The 16,926-nt window shown below is 40.5% G+C and overlaps 2 protein-coding genes across 2 annotated transcripts in view; both read right to left on the bottom strand.

Moving 5' to 3' along the window:
* Positions 1–6,494, bottom strand: part of cep131 (centrosomal protein 131) — a 35,756-nt gene extending 29,262 nt beyond the window's left edge. The window contains 10 exon segments of the mRNA XM_034227529.1: positions 687–879; positions 1,288–1,404; positions 1,532–1,649; positions 1,744–1,923; positions 2,545–2,649; positions 3,015–3,142; positions 4,178–4,289; positions 6,065–6,159; positions 6,308–6,394; positions 6,396–6,494. Of these exon segments, the coding sequence (XP_034083420.1) occupies positions 687–879; positions 1,288–1,404; positions 1,532–1,649; positions 1,744–1,923; positions 2,545–2,649; positions 3,015–3,142; positions 4,178–4,289; positions 6,065–6,159; positions 6,308–6,394; positions 6,396–6,494 (1,234 nt within the window).
* A 1,952-nt stretch (positions 6,495–8,446) lies between these two features.
* rnf213b (ring finger protein 213b) overlaps positions 8,447–16,926 on the bottom strand; it is a 44,572-nt gene continuing 36,092 nt past the window's right edge. Inside the window, 10 exon segments of the mRNA XM_034227485.1 lie at positions 8,447–9,262; positions 9,772–9,950; positions 10,356–10,445; positions 11,341–11,538; positions 11,716–11,793; positions 12,180–12,381; positions 12,572–12,737; positions 13,573–13,653; positions 13,841–13,973; positions 15,754–16,002. Coding sequence (XP_034083376.1) covers positions 9,121–9,262; positions 9,772–9,950; positions 10,356–10,445; positions 11,341–11,538; positions 11,716–11,793; positions 12,180–12,381; positions 12,572–12,737; positions 13,573–13,653; positions 13,841–13,973; positions 15,754–16,002 — 1,518 coding nt within the window. The 3' untranslated portion in view covers positions 8,447–9,120.

Below are 16,926 nucleotides of genomic sequence, written 5' to 3'. Positions count from 1 at the left end.
TCGAGGTGGTTTTAAATAACATATCCGTATTTATTTATTTCTCCAAGTTATGTGTTTGTGTGCACTGAGGAGTCTCAAACAGGCGTTTGTTTAATCATTTTAAGATTGGCTTTAATCAATGTTTGAAAATGAATTCTTCATATATGATAAATGAGAGGTAACATTTTATTTATGGTATTATTTCCACATATTTCTCTCCATTCTTCCTTCTGCCAACGCGGTGTCGCAGTTTCTCGTCTCTCCCGTTGTTGTACTTAGTGCGTACGCATGGGTTAGAGTTTGCGTGGAGGACCGCACATTTTCCCGTCAAGTTAGTATTTTATAAATCGCAAACATTGCGTAGAAACTGGCGTACGCCATTGTTTGAGCGTATATCCCTTTATAAATGAGGCCCCTGGTGATGTGATTGATGTGGTGGTTGAATTTGAGCTGACTGTCGAAGATGACTCTGAGGTTGCGGATGTGAGGGGGGGGAGATAGAGTGTGGCTGTCAACGGTGAAGTTGAAATTCTGGATGTCTTTGATACGGGATGGGGGGCCGATGATGATGATTTTAGTTATCCACAAATCATTCAAAGATAATGACTTTCTTATTTTCTTTCCTAATAAGTTCAAATGAGTTCTCTCATCATATGAGAAGGATGAATGTAAATGAATGATGTATATGAAGTTAAAGGAACACAGACCTGTGTTCTTGGCTTTCACATCTATGGGAGACATCGGGCTGTTGTTGCTCGTTGAGGCTGAGCTTTTGTTGCTCAGAGAAATCCTGGGTGGCTTCTTTCGTCCGCCCACACCCGTCTGCCTCCGGCTCTCCTGCTCCACCTCAGCTGCACACTGCACCTCTGCACTCCGCTGGGCTCTTTTCTGCTGCAGATCCTGTTACACACCACCAGAGGGAGACACAAGACAATGTTGTAAGCCGTTAAAATTATGGGAGAAACAAAGTGCTTGGAGGTAGGGTCATAAGTGCCTGAAATCAAATCAAATATCTACAGACTATTTTATAGATTGTCACTAGAGAATGTCCAATAAAGACACGATTTCTTTTTTTAAGAACCTTTGTAGCATAATGAGAACATGATTTCAAGTATGTTTCCCAGGCAAGATCTGTAAACAGAAGCGCCTTATTGCTGGGTGTTTAGACAAATACTTTGGCACACATTAAGCCAGGAAGTCAGTCTTGTCTACATCAGTTTTGACCATACTTTTAAAAAGATATCTCTTGCACGTCTCCACACTTTATGGAAACGCTAATACAGCTAGAAGTGAATCAGATGTGGGCACCTGGATGGCAGCCAGGCGGGCCAGACGAGCTTTCTCCTCTCGGATCCGTTTCCTGTCTTCGTCCTTTTTCTGCTGCTGCTCCAGGTGACTCTCCGCCTCTGTTCTCTCCTCCCACTCCTAAAAGGGCAGAACATAGACAGTGTATCTCTTATTACAGTAGCAATGGAAAGAGAGAGATGAACCCAGTTAAGGCCATGGAGAATAAAAGGTGAGGATAGAGGCAGCCTGGGGCTCAGATGGATACCTTTCTTCTACTGGCAAGGGTGCGTTTGAGCGCTGCCTGGTTAGTGTGTCGCCTCTTGGCATGGCTTCTGTACCAGCGCTGGATAGTGCCTGCTGCCTGGTTCACCTGCTGAATAAACCTTCAAATACACAAAGGAGCAGCTATGAGTCACGGAACAATTATCAGACGGCATCATCAGAACAATAAACACACAACCGTGCTGTGGGTCTGACCTCTCGGCCTCCTCCTCAGTGGCCTCCCTCCTTCGGGGCGTGATGGGGCTGCCTCCCTGGGCCGACACTGGAGAGTTGTTGTTTGAGGTGGAGGAAGTTGAGGAGAAATTCTTCTGAGACTTTGTCAGGGAGCTGTTATCTTGTGAAACCTCGTCGTTTGCTGTGGCCTTCAGGATGTTGCTGAAAGACGACAAAACTGTCAATCAATCTTAATTGGAATGACACCTTGTTACAGGTTATTGCAGTGCTGTACAGATGACTGACAAGCAGGAGATGAGAAGACAGACAAAGTGTGGGCTGTAAAAACACCGAAAAGACAATTCAGCATTTAACTACTTAGAGACCAATGAAATTAAGGATATTATCAAATAGTAGTTTAAAAAAATAAAAAACATTTTGGTGGAATGTGAAACTATTTCCACTTTTGAATTGAACTTTTAGAGATTTAGGGTTAGGAGAAAACCTAATTGAAATTCTGAAAAAAACAGACAAAACATTTGACCAAGATTGTGATAGTTGATATCTTTCAGATATTAATTATAGTTTTGTCTACTTTCCTGTCATTTTACAACATTCAATCAAAATCAAATGAATTAGACATAGTACAACAAGAATATAGTGATCATAATAACGTATACCTCCGACATAATAAAATATCAGTACTGTTCACATAAACACTTATCATAGCATTGAATAAGAAACACGACATAACTGACACTGACTGATATGAATCATTAAATCTGCCCAACATATTGGATAAGGAACACACGTCACGCAAGCAATGTTAATTTGAGTCCATACTTAAAGGACGGCCTCTGGTTGGAGCTCTTAGGCGTGAGTGGTATCTCAGAGTAGTTGTTGTGTAAGATGGTGGTGACAGAGTTCCCCACAGCTCCTTTGTTGCTCCTGGGAAAAACAAAAAGGCACAATGACACCCTCCATGATACTGTATGTGAGAAAAAGGACTTGAAAATGCCACAGCCCCTTTTCACCCCCTTAGGAATTACAGTTACTGATACTGTACATACTTTGACACAAATTCTTCAACCCTATTACAAACTGAGCCTATGCACACCATTTCCATGAAAGAAGAAGTCCTCAGTGTGTGGGAGGAATTCCTGAAGGCAGTATCAGCTGCCATGATCAACAGGTATGAAACATGAGAAGCAGCTAGGAAACCAGAATGCAGCAGGCAGGTAGTCACCGGACCAGTGGACTTAACTCTTTTTTGTTAGACGTTTTAGTGAGTGTGTGTCAGAGACGCTGCCCACCTGTTGTTGGCAGTGAAGGTGGCAGCCAGAGTGATGCCAGGCTCTCTTTTCTTCGGGCCGGAGGGAGAGACCACACCGTCGGTGCTGCGGGAGCTCGAGTGAAGGGGGAATGTTCTGGGCTGATCATCCTTAAAGCAAGGAATACACACTTATTACCCCATAAACTGTGGAAACATTTGACACCGTTAAAACTGATATCTGGTAAGAACTATAGGAACACTTTTCAATTCTGAAAAGGGCTGTCACATAATAGCCAACTTGCTAGCACTGTTAACCCTGGACATGTGGATTACACCCAAGTTTGATGTCCAACACAACTACCCAGTGTTTAGCAACTGCCAGATGCTAACTTGCAAATGTTGGGGAATTTTCACAATTAGCACAAGTTGCATTAAATGGCAAAATCATCTATCATCATGGATCATTTTCCAACAATGGTTTGGACAGTATTGGAGTAGTTCCCAGAGTTATTAAGGATGCTGAATCCCTTTCCTAGTCCTTAAGAATCCAAGTAAGCCGTTTTAACCAGGCTTTTTGAGTTGATTTGGACGTTTTAGAGAATTAATGATATGGGACGGATTCGTTTTTCTATTTGAAATAATTTTGTGTCAAATTGTAGGATATTTCTGATTAATATATTCTGATAGATTTTACGAGATGTGCAGGGCATGTTTATGAACACAAGGATCTATAAAAACCATTTTATTGCAATTTCTATAGAAAAAAGATAATAATAATAATAATAATAATGCTTTCTGTCAAATTCCCCTTTTATTTAGTTTATTGTGTCTTTTATTGTGTCTTTTATTGTGTCTTTTATTGTGTCTTTTATTGTGTCTTTTATTGTGTCTTTTATTGGCAAATTAATTCCACTGAAAATGTAGGGAGATTGAGGAAAAAGTACGGAAAGAAATGGAAGTGAAGTCAAAAGTTGCTGGGTTATTTAGACAACATATACATACTGTATTTGTATTTTAACACACAAATTCTTATTTTTTCATGTATCAAAGTTATCGCAAATGCCGGTATATTGCAAGACCCCTAATTCAGGGTATGCTGGATATACCTTTTGAGCTACTTAGTATAGATAATATGATTGTCAAGACGTATATTAAATCAAGGGTAATGACGAGTTAACAAACAGAGTGGTTGATGACAATTACCAGGATGTTCCATGTGGTTCTGTCTGGAGAGGCTTTGCTGAGGCTAGCCAGTTTCTTGCGTCCATCTGAGCTGCTGTCAAACAGAGCCAGGTAGTCCTCACTCTGCTCCTGACTGGGAAATCAAGACAAGCTAGTCACATTGTTTATGTAGAACAATAATGTATAACATTATTACTGTGGCAACAAAAAAGACCAAAAATGATCTGAGTGTTATCTATTTGCGAGGATTAGTTTCAGTAGAGGGTTGAGGAAGTATGTTTCTGCAATTTGGGTGAACTGACTCTTTAAAAGGCTGTGGTGCTAAATGTGAGACAAAACTAATTCTAACGTGTCGTATTTAGTGGGGTAAAATCACATTCTGGGCTTCATCTTCACGCAACAAGGGCTTAGCAGTGCACTTAACACAATTAAACAACACGACACAGAGACGGAGCCCCGAGTCATGGCTTTTAGCGGCAGCCTTTGTGATTAAATGTTGTAATGACAGCTGCAGAAACAGGACTCGTCCCCTTCTCCTATCCCCCACAAGTTCTAGAATTCAGTGTGTAGCAGCTGACCGTCTGCTAGGGGAACTCCGTTATGGATTCCATGTAAATACGTGCATGCATATGTTAATCCCAATGGCCTGTCATTCATCCTCCAAATAGCCTCACACACCAAACCTCCATCATGAGGCGCAGATGTAGGGTGACCTCTTGTCAGGCCTCTGGTATCTGTGCTGTGCAGGGTGTTTCTGTCTGGGTTAGTATAGAAATGTGCATGTGAGTGAGCGAGTGTGTCTTCAGGGGGGGGAGCCAGCTGGCCCACTGAAAAGCCATCTGACAACACAATTCAGGAAGCACATTCCTCTACTTTTTGCTTTACAAGTGGTGCGGGAAGGAGAGGGAGGACGGTGAGAGGGGTGGTGAGTGACCCAATGGCAGCCCAGAAAGACTCAGAGATTTGGAGGGGGGTATTTAGAATGTCTTTAAATGTAAAGCCCCTCTGGTGTGCATCCTCGGAGGGGCGATGGCGGCAGCTGCCGGACAATAGAACCAGAGCGTGTACACACACACACACACACACACACACACTTCTCCTTTCACTGGCTCCTGGTGGTGGGGGTAACCTGACCCCAGGGTCCGGGCCCTCCCCCTCTAACCTGGGACAAAGCAAGTCGCTGCACCCCGCGACCCTAGCAACAGCCGCCCAGCATCCCTCCACTCTTTATCATGCAGGAGCTGGCGTGCTACAACTCCTATTGTCCAAACTGCTGAGGCTTTAGGCCTGCCAGCTGTTGCTCAGGGAAGAGAGCCACTCTGCTTTAAAGAGCAGACACTCCATGCAGGAGAGCTGAGACACAGGGATAGCTACTTGGTTCACTTTTTTGCAACTTGATAATGGATATCACGGTTGCATTAGATTTGTAACATACATTAATCCTGGGTTTATTTATTTTGGGGAAGTGCATTTTTCCAACACAGGTCCATAGGAGGCTGAAAAGTTCAACAACAAAGAAGAAAGTACATCCTACAACCAATGTTGTTGCAACATGTGCACGACGTAAATACAGTCTTGCACACACTACCTGAAATGCACACATTCTTTTATGACATATCTAAAAACATGTCCTTCATTGTTCAGACGCATGTAAGATGCTGTAAAGGTCATTTGATGATCTGTCTAAGAGCACATGTTGCCTGAGGCTCTGCACTACTAGTACATGTATCAGCAGCACATACTGTTCTTTAAGCAGTTTAGTGTCAATGCCAGTGATAAGACTGAAGAAAATAGGTTTGGCCCAGAGAGAAAAGAGGGGATAGTGATTCTCACTGCAATACTTCTGTTTCACGTATAAATGTGTTACAAATGTCCCAGGGTTATACCCCACCATGTTTGTTTGTGTACCTTAAACTGATGTTGGCCTGCTGATTAACCTGGGTGGTGCTGTTGGACCGCCGAAGGTTCTTGATGGAGCGGGAGCTACCAAAGCCGACATCGCTCTGTGGATTTAAAGAAGTGTGTGAATGAATTAGAAGATGTTTTCTGAGACAAGCAACTAATAAGACTGTCCTGATTTGCCCCCGCATCTTGGTTAGATGATGTTACAACTCATAAACAACCCATTCTGTAGCCAGCACAGTTTCTCACCAGGGTGTTGCGTTTCCCTCTGCTGTCACTTGCCACAGAAACCGACACAGACCGAGAGAAGTATTTCCCAGGTGATGCACTGCTGGGGTCTCTTGGACATGGATAGCTGGGAGCCTGACAAGCTGAGATCCAAGGCATCTCCTGAGACACCTGTCGGGATGGATGAAGGGCTTCGTGTTGGATGCATTCTTTGAAAACCTGAAATAGAGTCAACACGGCGTGCTTATGAGACACAATAGGCCCCAACAGAGGGAGTCACAGCCACTTCCCTCTTCACGGTTTGTCTCCCAGGGTAACCAACAACAAATCAACTCTATTTATACTACAGCTGGGATAGGTTGAAAACGTGGAGAACAAGCTGAAATCAAAGTATAACTAACAGTACTTACAGTTACATGAATTGTTTTGTGCTTTAACAGCTTAATGTTTATTATGTTGACTATGACTCAAGCTAGGTAACTTGTAAAATAAATACAATGTAATGATGATGAGGCTATGAGGCTAATATAACCTTGGCGTTACTAAGTTTAAGCCTTGAAAAGCAGCTCTTAAAAAACATGATTTTTGCTCTTGACAACTTTTTACAATTGCTGCTGAACAGTGATAGAAGAAGTAAAAGTAGCAATACTAAAGTGTACAAATACTTGGCTACAAGTTAAAGTCCTGCATTCAAAATTGTACTTACTTACAGTACAAAAGTATTAGCATAACAAATACACTTAAAGTACCAAAAGTACTCGTCATGCAGAAGCGCACAATATATTTAAAAGTATTGTATTATAATTATTTGTGTATTGTGTTCATAACTTCAATGATGCACTTGGACAAACTGGAGTTGTATATACACTACTGGCTAGCTTAACCTGTAAGAAATATAATAATGTCTTAGTTCATTTACAATTTGTATTAATAATCTAGATCTGCAAAATAACTAGTAACTAAATCTGAAAAATAAATGTAATGGAGTGAAAAGTACAACATTCGCCTTCAAAATCTAATGGAGTAAAAGCAAAATGAGAAAATACTTGAGTAGGTACCTACATGTTTTACTTAAGTACAGTTATTGAGTAAATGTACTTGGTAACTTAACTCCACTGCTGCTTTACTAGAGCAGGTGTATGTTAGCTCTGTTAGCTAACGTAATCATCTTCCCATCACAAACACAAGGTTGTAAAAGCATGCCAGGTATGATACACATCGTGACGTGTGAAACGGCACGAGCTATAGAAGAAAACACAGCAGCTGGTGTGAGTTAACATAATTGCAAGCTAGCTGTTTGTATGCTACTCTTACGGTAAGCTAACAGTTATTATAGCGTAACTAACGTTAACGGTTCATGTAAGAGTGACGCTAGTAGTAACGTTACCTTGACTGCTACAGATAATTCCCAACTGGATGTTTTGCAATGTAACTTGACGTAATTTAAGATACTATCTTTGTTAAATCACTGCCTTATTACAGCTGCCAAACTAAGCTAACGTTAACGGTTATTGGTTGGAAATAATAACGGTTGTGTTTCTGGCTTGTTTCTTTCAAGCGTTTCTCTAGATACAACGTTTATCCCACAATTAACCTAAAATGTGTTGGTTGCTGAAGAAGCAATGTAAGTACTCACTTCAAAAGCTGGTTGGCAACATTGCTGTTAAGCTGTAGTACGCGTTACGGTTTTAATTCCCAACACAATCCTCCTGATACCCAGTGAAAGTACTCCGTTGACTCACTGGACAAACACTGGGAACCAAATAACGCGTAACATCATCTCTGTGGTAACAACACACGTAATTGCCGCCTCTGGATGTCTATGATTGGTTAAGGGAGATCATTGTCTCTTGGTTCTGTCATCTGATTGGCTGGACGGAGCTGTCGGTCTACTGAGTTGGATTCCTAGGGGCGTGGATCGAACAACGGTTTGGTTGACTTTGCAAAGGGAGGTGTGATGGCAAACTGATTTTATGGATGTCCAGAAACGGTTGTCCATTTATTCAGGCATTGCCCAAATGAGTAGAGAAAAAACCTATGTGGTAATTGTTACTGAAAATATTTATGAGAGTTTTGTCTTGCTTAGAAGGAGTGTGTTTCTGTTCATGTGTAAACAGTTATTCATATTATTATAACTGACAAAAAAAATACCACCAAGTGTAAAATGTACAAGTTTTATTTTGTTTATGCAATGAGTTCAATAATACACTATTTCATCTCAACATTCTTCAACCTCTTAAAGTCAAACAATAAAGCATGTAATGTGATATGATATCTAATTATTTACCTGATCTTTTCACCGTTAAACTTAAGTGTTTCAAATGTTTCCCCATTTGTTTTATCTATTTATACTTTACTTAAAGTTATGTACTTGTAAGTTGTCTTTAGAGGGATAAATCAAGAGCCTGTCTTATAAAATGGACTCAATTTTAACAGCTTCGAAAATGTAAGATGTCTTTATTATAAGAAAAATAGGAAAAATAAAACAACAATTTAACAAAAAAGAAAAGTAATTATTCAGCGTTGGAAAATGGTTTCACCGAAAACTAAATTCTGATTAATTTATAATCAACTTAAGTATTGTTCCCTGATTTGTTATTAACACATAACATAATTCATATGAAAATAGGCCTGCTTTAAATACATATACTGCACTATCCTGTCACTTTCAGACATCTCAAAATATACAGATATATTTAGACTCATCAGAACATGCCCTATCATTATCATAGACATTCAATCCTAATGCAGATATTGCATTAATGATATAACAATAACAACACAAATAAATGGCAATATAAGAAAAAGATCAGAAATAAGACTGTAATCATAATTTATCTTCTTAATTTGAACTCCACAGCAGCCCTCCACACGTCAGCCCCTTGTCCCAGAGTGGTGTCCTCTGATAACGACTCGAGCTCCAGCAGATCTGAAAGGCCTTTCTTCTCCAAATGGTTCTCTAAGGTGGACCTGACGCTGAAGACAGCAGGGAGGGTGGGAGGACACAAACAAAACAACTGTTAGCACTGCATCCATTGTTTTCACCATGAGCAGGCCTATTCACTTCCCTGCCCAGATGCTGCTTCAATAGAAATGACCTGCGGCCGAGGGGATACAACTTAAGCTGCTTTCCCCTGACAGATGGCTGCCTGGAGGCCGGGGTCACACTCTCATCCTGGAAGTCAAAAGGCTTAAATACCAGGGGACAGCCCCTGGGTGAGACCACCACACTCTACTCTGATTCAAACTGTCTGAAATCAATGGATTCCTTTAAGGTGGTAATCTTTGAACTGACAATATGCACACTTCTGATATTCAGGAGCTTAAAGAACATTCCTAAATATACCTTTTGGTTAAAATAGGGAAGAAAAGCCAAAAATGCTAATGTTTTGGGATTGTTTTACCATTTGGTGTGTCACCTTCTAACCTCACAAATGGTAAAATGGTTGTGTTTTCACTGTGAATGCAAATGGTTTTTTGCTTACCCCCAATGGGCTTGGTAACCCTCGCCAGGCACGTCGTGGTTGATCTTCAGAAGCAGAATTTCATGCAGCTCCAAACAGAATGTTTCAACATCTGTGGCAGCAAGGAAAACCTTCAGCCCCTTCCTCTCGTCCTCAGAGAGCGTCTTCTGGAACTTTGTGGGTAGCTTCTGAAACGGGTCCTGAAACATGATCAGCAATTGGGTGTAATAAAAAAATTAAAATACTTCAGTGGAATCAGAATTCATCAAATTCAGTTTTTATTGGGGTCAAACTGTGGGCGCCTGCCGTGTCAGACAGCACACTTTCAATGGATTACAGCCCAGGACATTTAACTCTGCATGGTGTTTGGGGTCAGTCGCCGGCAGCCAGCGGGGTCACGAGTGAGAATAAAGCCTCAAAGAGAAATACCGTGGTCAATCCATGAGTTTCTTTCATGGATTTTGCATTTTTAAGTCTTAAAGTCTTAAAAGCGATTGCAAATGTTGACTGTTGTGACTGTAAAATCAACTATTGTATGTTATAATTCTATTTATTCTGCCAAATCCTAATAAGTCATGTATTTTTATGATTTTTGTTATACTTACTTGCTTTCTGCTTAGCATTAGCTCAGACTTCCAAGAAGTCAGGATCTGCCAGGTGGATATGCTGTGTTCAAGTTTGCTCTCTCCAAGAGCCTATAAAACAATAAATAACATTATGACAATTATGAAAAATGTCAAAACACCATGCCAAGTTATAACTACTGTATTTATGGCTCTTATTGTATTTGGTTTCTGCCACAGCTATTTGAACCAATACATTTGTGTATGGCAAACTGGTTAAACTTGCTTCACTTGTGTAACCCAACACTAGTAACTAGTAACATTATCTTTGCATGATAATGCATATTAAGTGGAGATTGAATTTCAGAATCTGCATTGTAGTACAACACAACAATAATCCAATGTATTCACATGTACTTTTAAGTTAAAGTATAGCATGATGGATATTTTTATTTACCTAATACCACACATACGTTTCAAAAGAAGAAAGGTTTATAACAATTAACAGTTGTTGTTTAGGTACATTGCATACAAAATGTCAACATGATCACATCTCATTCTGTTGAAAGGATTTGGAAAATTTATGATATTGGTTTTGACTCGAGAAAAACCAACATTTTCATAATGTAGTGACATCGTTATGTAACACTTGTGCTTCTATTGGCTAGCGCTCTAACACATTGTCTGTGATATTTTAGGGCCGGGACATTTCTAAGTGGTTGATCAATCACAACAGAGCCGGCCAGCTAACCAATCAGAGCAGACTGGGCTCTGGTTGCAGACAGAGGGTGAAAAGAGGAGCTGCAGCACAGGCAGTACGAGAAAAATAAAGAGCTTGTTGAACATTAAAGCATGGAAACATGTCACAGTATATAGGTATCAATTATAAATATTAACCTGAAAATGTGCATAATAGGGCCCCTTTAAAGTTATCCAGAATAGATACGGTCAGCTTGTATATTTATTCGGCCTCAGAAGACACAACATTAACTGTGTTGTAAATATCTGTGTGTCTGGAGGTTTCTACCTTGGCTACAGTGCTGGAAATCTGCTTCTCCATCTGCAGTGAATCAGTGAGGTAGGTCAGGAGTTGACCCTGTGGATCCCCGCCTGCCTTGCCAAGAAAGCGAAGGCCAATATCCACCACGTTCACAGCATCACACACATCTGTGTACGAGCGCAGCACCGTCTTCATGGCGCTGCTCACCGAACCCTTCAGCGGTTCCTGTGGTACAGACGGGGGAAAGTGAGAGGGAAGGAATTTGACCTCCTACAAAGTGGCCTCACAAAATCCTGCAGGAAAACTACTGTGAACATTCTTCGGCTGGCATTAGTCAGTTCCAGATGAAGACGTTGGTACCGTGAAATGTTCCTTTTTCAAACGAGTGTGAAATGGTCTTACCTGGTGAATCTTGCCTCTGACCTCGGATAGAATCACAGAGAAGTCCTGCAGCTGTCTGTTTAAGTACCTCGAGGTGTCCTGATTTTGATCAAAGAGGACAAGAGCGCTGGTAAGCAGAATGTCTGGTATTCTTCCATGTATATACAATCAATAGGAGATATGGAGATACAGTATGTGAAATGGGACACCCTAATAAGCTATCTGAATCGTTTTCTGAACGTTTTTACAATAAATATTACTAGCACAGCTTACATTGGAGAGATTCTGTATCATCCAGAAAGATTACAAGCTAAAAAACTCCTAACACTAATAAAATAACATAAAAAACTAACCCCTACTACTAAATGTTCCTAAAACATCATTTTTCTTAACATTGGTTTGAAATAGGTAGGGTAAATCAAACACATACAAATAACACATTTTAGAGTTTAAAAGCATTTCAGAGTAAAGCAGCTTGATTTTACCGCTTGGATAAGTGGTTTTCCAGCCAGGAAGCGGCGGGCCAGCTGGGTTTGGATGCCCGGCAGGTCGTAGTTGCTGTCGGTCTCCCCACCTTTCTTCAAGGTGTAATGGCAGTGGGATAAAACCAGAGGTAGCAGCTCTCTCTCCGGGCTGCACAGGGTCAGCTGGGTTTCTGATATGCTCTCTAAAGGAACACTGTGTTCACTGTGGGGAAATAAAACAGGAGGATGTCCTTGATCAGCTGAATAACTGTTAGCTTAAGACCACAAGGCTCAGTCGAGTTGACGTGTTGTGACAGGTACAGGTGAGAAAATGTATTTATTATAGCTGAGTATTTTCTTTTCATGCTACTTTGTACTTCTACTGCGCTACATTTGGAAGCCGGGGTACTGACCTGTCCTCTGTGCGGCTGGCTCTCACCAGGCTGTTGTGAGCCTCCGACAGGAAGTCCACCAGAGTTCGGAGACAAGAGCCCCGTCCATGTCGGCACGGCGTCAGAAACTCCCCAGAGCTCTCGGTTGTCACCTCCTCCTGACACAAGTTCCCATCCAGCTCTGCTGCTGCAAACACACAGGTGTGGGAGAAAGTAAAAGAGTGAAAAGAGGAAACACAAGGGAGCTATAATTATTAGAGTTGTGAATACCTGTTTTAATTCGGCTACATTTTATTCTTTAATAGTTTCATTCATTACATTCTTTTTTTGACAATCAGAACAAATCTGTGTTCTTTTAAAAAAATTGTTACAACATTATGAGATATGTGATTTTACAAGATATTATGATACCAACATTGAAGACTGTTTATATTAAACACTGCTGTCCAACCAGTTCAGTTTTCAACCCTAAGCACTCTTACTTACAAATAATAAACCTAACAATGAATTTCAAATAAAACGTTTTTTTAAAAGTCTTGACCACATGTTATTCTATCAACAGTAATATCTAGACATTATGTCACATTTGGTCCCTACCTAAATTCTAATATTGATCACAAAGCTGGCATTGAATTGAAAACTTAACTTTGCCTTATGAGGAATATTAAAGACATCAACTTTTACAAATATATAATGTTTAATTGAGTCCTCTTTTAAATCATTTTTAAACTATACTTTTATTGCATTGTATATCATGTACAATGTGTTGGAGCGCTAGCCAATAGACACACAAGTGTAACATAGTGATGACACTATGTTACAGAAGTCAACAGAGACGTCCAATGGAGGTGTTTCAGGCAGGGGGAAACTCCCTCTGGATGGAACACAGGGATATTCATACTGCTCTAGACAGATCAATACATAATTCATAATTAATGCAGTGAAAGCAACACAGGAATAGTTACACCTTTATAACTTTACATGCATACATCAGAGTGAAATGTAAATGGAGACATGCTTACAGTTGGCCACCTCTGCTCTGAGGCAGTTCCACACCTTCATGAATTTCTTCACTCTCTCATTCAGCATCTTCTTCTGGTATCCTAATGAGGACAGTGAGAAGGCTCAGTGTGTGTGTGTGTGTGTGTGTGTGTGTGTGTGTGTGTGTGTGTGTGTGTGTGTGTGTGTGTGTGTGTGTGTGTGTGTGTGTGTGTGTGTGTGTGCGCGTGTGTGTGTGTGTGTGATGTCAGGAGTGGGGTATGTTGAATTAAAAGTGAAATGTTGACATACCTGCTGGTATCTGCTGTAACATCTGTGCAATAGTCTTATCTGTGGAGTCTGATGTCAGAGGAAACACCCTCAACAGGTCGGACTGTAGAGCAGCCAGCTCAGGCAGGTGATGTAACTGCCTCACACAGGGTATCTGGGACAAACACAGGCAAAATAATATAACACTTGTAACATATATCATATGATAACATTCAGTGATGCCGCGTTGGTTAAAATCACTGTAAAGTAACATAACAAAAGGACCAATCATGGACATGAGAGAGCTTAACAACAACAGCTTTACATCTTAGAGTAACAAGAGAAGATGACCTGACCAGGTCAACTAAAATAGAAGAGTTAAAGTAATAATGCACATGATATTGAAAAAGTAAAAAGATTTTTGAATGATGTTACACAGCTAAGGTCAGGGGCCTTATTATAAGGGATATACGCTCAAACAATGGCGTATGCCAGTTTCTACGCAATGTTTGCGATTTATAAAATACTAACTTGACGGGAAAACGTGTGGTCCTCCACGCAAACTCTAACCCATGCGTACGCACTAAGCACAAACACGGGAGAGACGAGAAACTGCGACACCGTTGGCAGAAGGAAGAATGGAGAGAAATATGTGGAAATAATACCATAAATAAAATGTTACCTCTCATTTATCATATATGAAGAATTCACTTTCAAACATTGATTAAAGCCAATCTTAAAATTATTAAACAAACGCCTGTTTGAGACTCCTCAGTGCACACAAACACATAACTTGGAGAAATAAATAAATACGGATATGTTATTTAAAACCACCTTGAATATGTTGTGTTAATGTTATGAAATGTTTTCTCATAAATGATGCGGTAAGCAGGAGGACAGAATTACGTCTAAACTGACGCCGTGTTGCATTTCTATAGGTTGTAGATACGAGCATGGTTTTGCACAGGCTGCAGTGGAGACGCTGCGCACAGCTGATCGACAGCTGGGACACAAACCACCAAATACGAAAACATAATTCAGATCCAGTCGTCATGACTCCACTCCGGAGGGATTCCCCGATCATTTCTTACAGTCTCTCATCAAGGGGGGGGGGGGGTCTCCTGTCCCCGCTACAAACACGCTGCCTGAGGAAGGCTATGTGTATTTATTTTGTCATGAACCTTTTTCGGACCACTTATTTATTTATTTTGTTGACGATCCGACCTCCATGCTGCTACTCTGGATCAAACGGCATCCACCAAACAATATGATTTATCTCCACCTCCCCAAAATAACCAAAATCTGAGATGTCTTTTTTAGCTGTTCTGTCGTCATTTCCTGCGATCTTCTTCATAAAGTCAGTCAAAATGAATGAATGGGCGTTTCTTTGACTATTTATAGGCAAATATGGGCGTTACGTGAAGCCCGCAAAAGCTGCACCGCATTTCGAGTCGATTGTGATTTATAAAGGGAAACCGGCGTAGGAAGTGCTGTACGCACTTTCCTCGCCGGTACGCAATGTTTGGTGAATCGGAAAATGTTGGAACATTTCTGTACCTATTTTTGGAGTTCTACTACGTAAGCAACCTTCCCACGTGAATCCTACGCACGGCTTTATAAATAAGGCCCCTGGTCATCTCCTCCTGTTACTCTGAAATGTGAAGCTCTTGTTGGTTGGGTCTCTCAGATCCAAGACATTTTGGGGAAGAAATTATAATTAATTATAATAAATAAAAATAAAAATAGTATGACTAGAAAAAAGTTATAAAAAATAGGTTGATAATTTGTTTGTGAAACTTCAATTAAATCACAGCTTTACTGTCATAATATTACAACCTTTCCTAACATTGTTACGTTATTCTCATTAACTTAATTTCCCTTAAAAAAAAAAAAAATTAATCTTAATTAGAGTTCACTGTGCCCCCAGTCTTTGGCCCATATTTCATGATGACTACCTTGGTGATGAAGAGGCTCAGCAGGAGGAGGGGGCTGCGTCCCTGTGCCTCCTCCACCAACTGAGAGAAGCGCTTCACTGTCAGCGTCTGTGGAATAGTCCAGAAGGAGGAGCGGTGTGTCGGGCAGTCGGAGGGGAGGGTCAGCATGTCGGAGGGGTCCTTGAAGAGGAGAATCCTCAGGGGGTTTCCAGCGAGACCGTCATCAGCACTGATTCTGTTCTGAGTTTCAGACAGTTTCTTCTTCAAATCCTGAAAACAGACAGGTGGCATCATGTCAGGTCAATATACAAATATGCCCCCCCCAAAATCTTCATACAAATATTTTAAAGAATAAGCTTCTATATTCTAATTATATTTTGTCTTTCATTATCGTATTATTACAACCGTTTTGCTGAACTTTTATTATCATTTAATGAGGGTTTTATTAGCATTATATTACAACCTTTTTCCTGAAATGTAATTTCTTTACTCTCTTTGTAAAAATAAAATAAGAAATATTATATATTTTCAGAGAACAGTGCAGAAAGTTTAAATATTAACTCAAATCTTGCTATATCACATGAGCTAATAAATTGTATATATTATTAATGTGAATAAGTGCAACATTCATGAATGAAGTGTTTTCAGTAGGGATGCTCCGATCAGGGTTTTTGGGGCCGATCACCGGAATCATTTTTATATTGCTTCAGTTTATAATCGTAACAGATCGAAAAGTTCAGTTTCATTTTTCAATAAATGATGCGCTTCCACAAACAACAGAAAACATAATTATTACATTCAAACAAACTACTTATAGTAGATTAAGTACATCATTCAAAAGTTTACATTAACTTTGAATAATAACACGGGAGAAATAAACGGAGCCTCTCTCTCTCTCTCTCTCTCTCTCTCTCTCTCCTGACAGCCCGTCAGTATCAGACTCATGCAGCTCGCTGATCCAGTAATGAGGGACCCGACAGTGAAGAATAAACATATAACTACAGTAGTTTAGGATGTTCCAGAGGTAGGCTAGATAAAATAGCCAAGTGTGTTAGTTCTAACTGAACTAACAAGTGTGTGTTTTGCTTCGCTCACCGGTCTGTCACAGGCAGCGGGCGAAGCTGCGGCTGTGATCCGGTAGAGCTGCGTGTCTCCGTCAGCTGATCGTGATCTCTGATCTCTCTCTCTCTTTCT

The sequence above is a fragment of the Gymnodraco acuticeps genome, unplaced genomic scaffold, assembly GCF_902827175.1.
Source record: "Gymnodraco acuticeps unplaced genomic scaffold, fGymAcu1.1, whole genome shotgun sequence".
In the NCBI taxonomy this organism is placed as follows: domain Eukaryota; kingdom Metazoa; phylum Chordata; class Actinopteri; order Perciformes; family Bathydraconidae; genus Gymnodraco; species Gymnodraco acuticeps.
The sequence above is the reverse complement of the archived record's forward strand: the minus strand, read 5'-3'. Positions and strand labels throughout refer to the sequence as shown.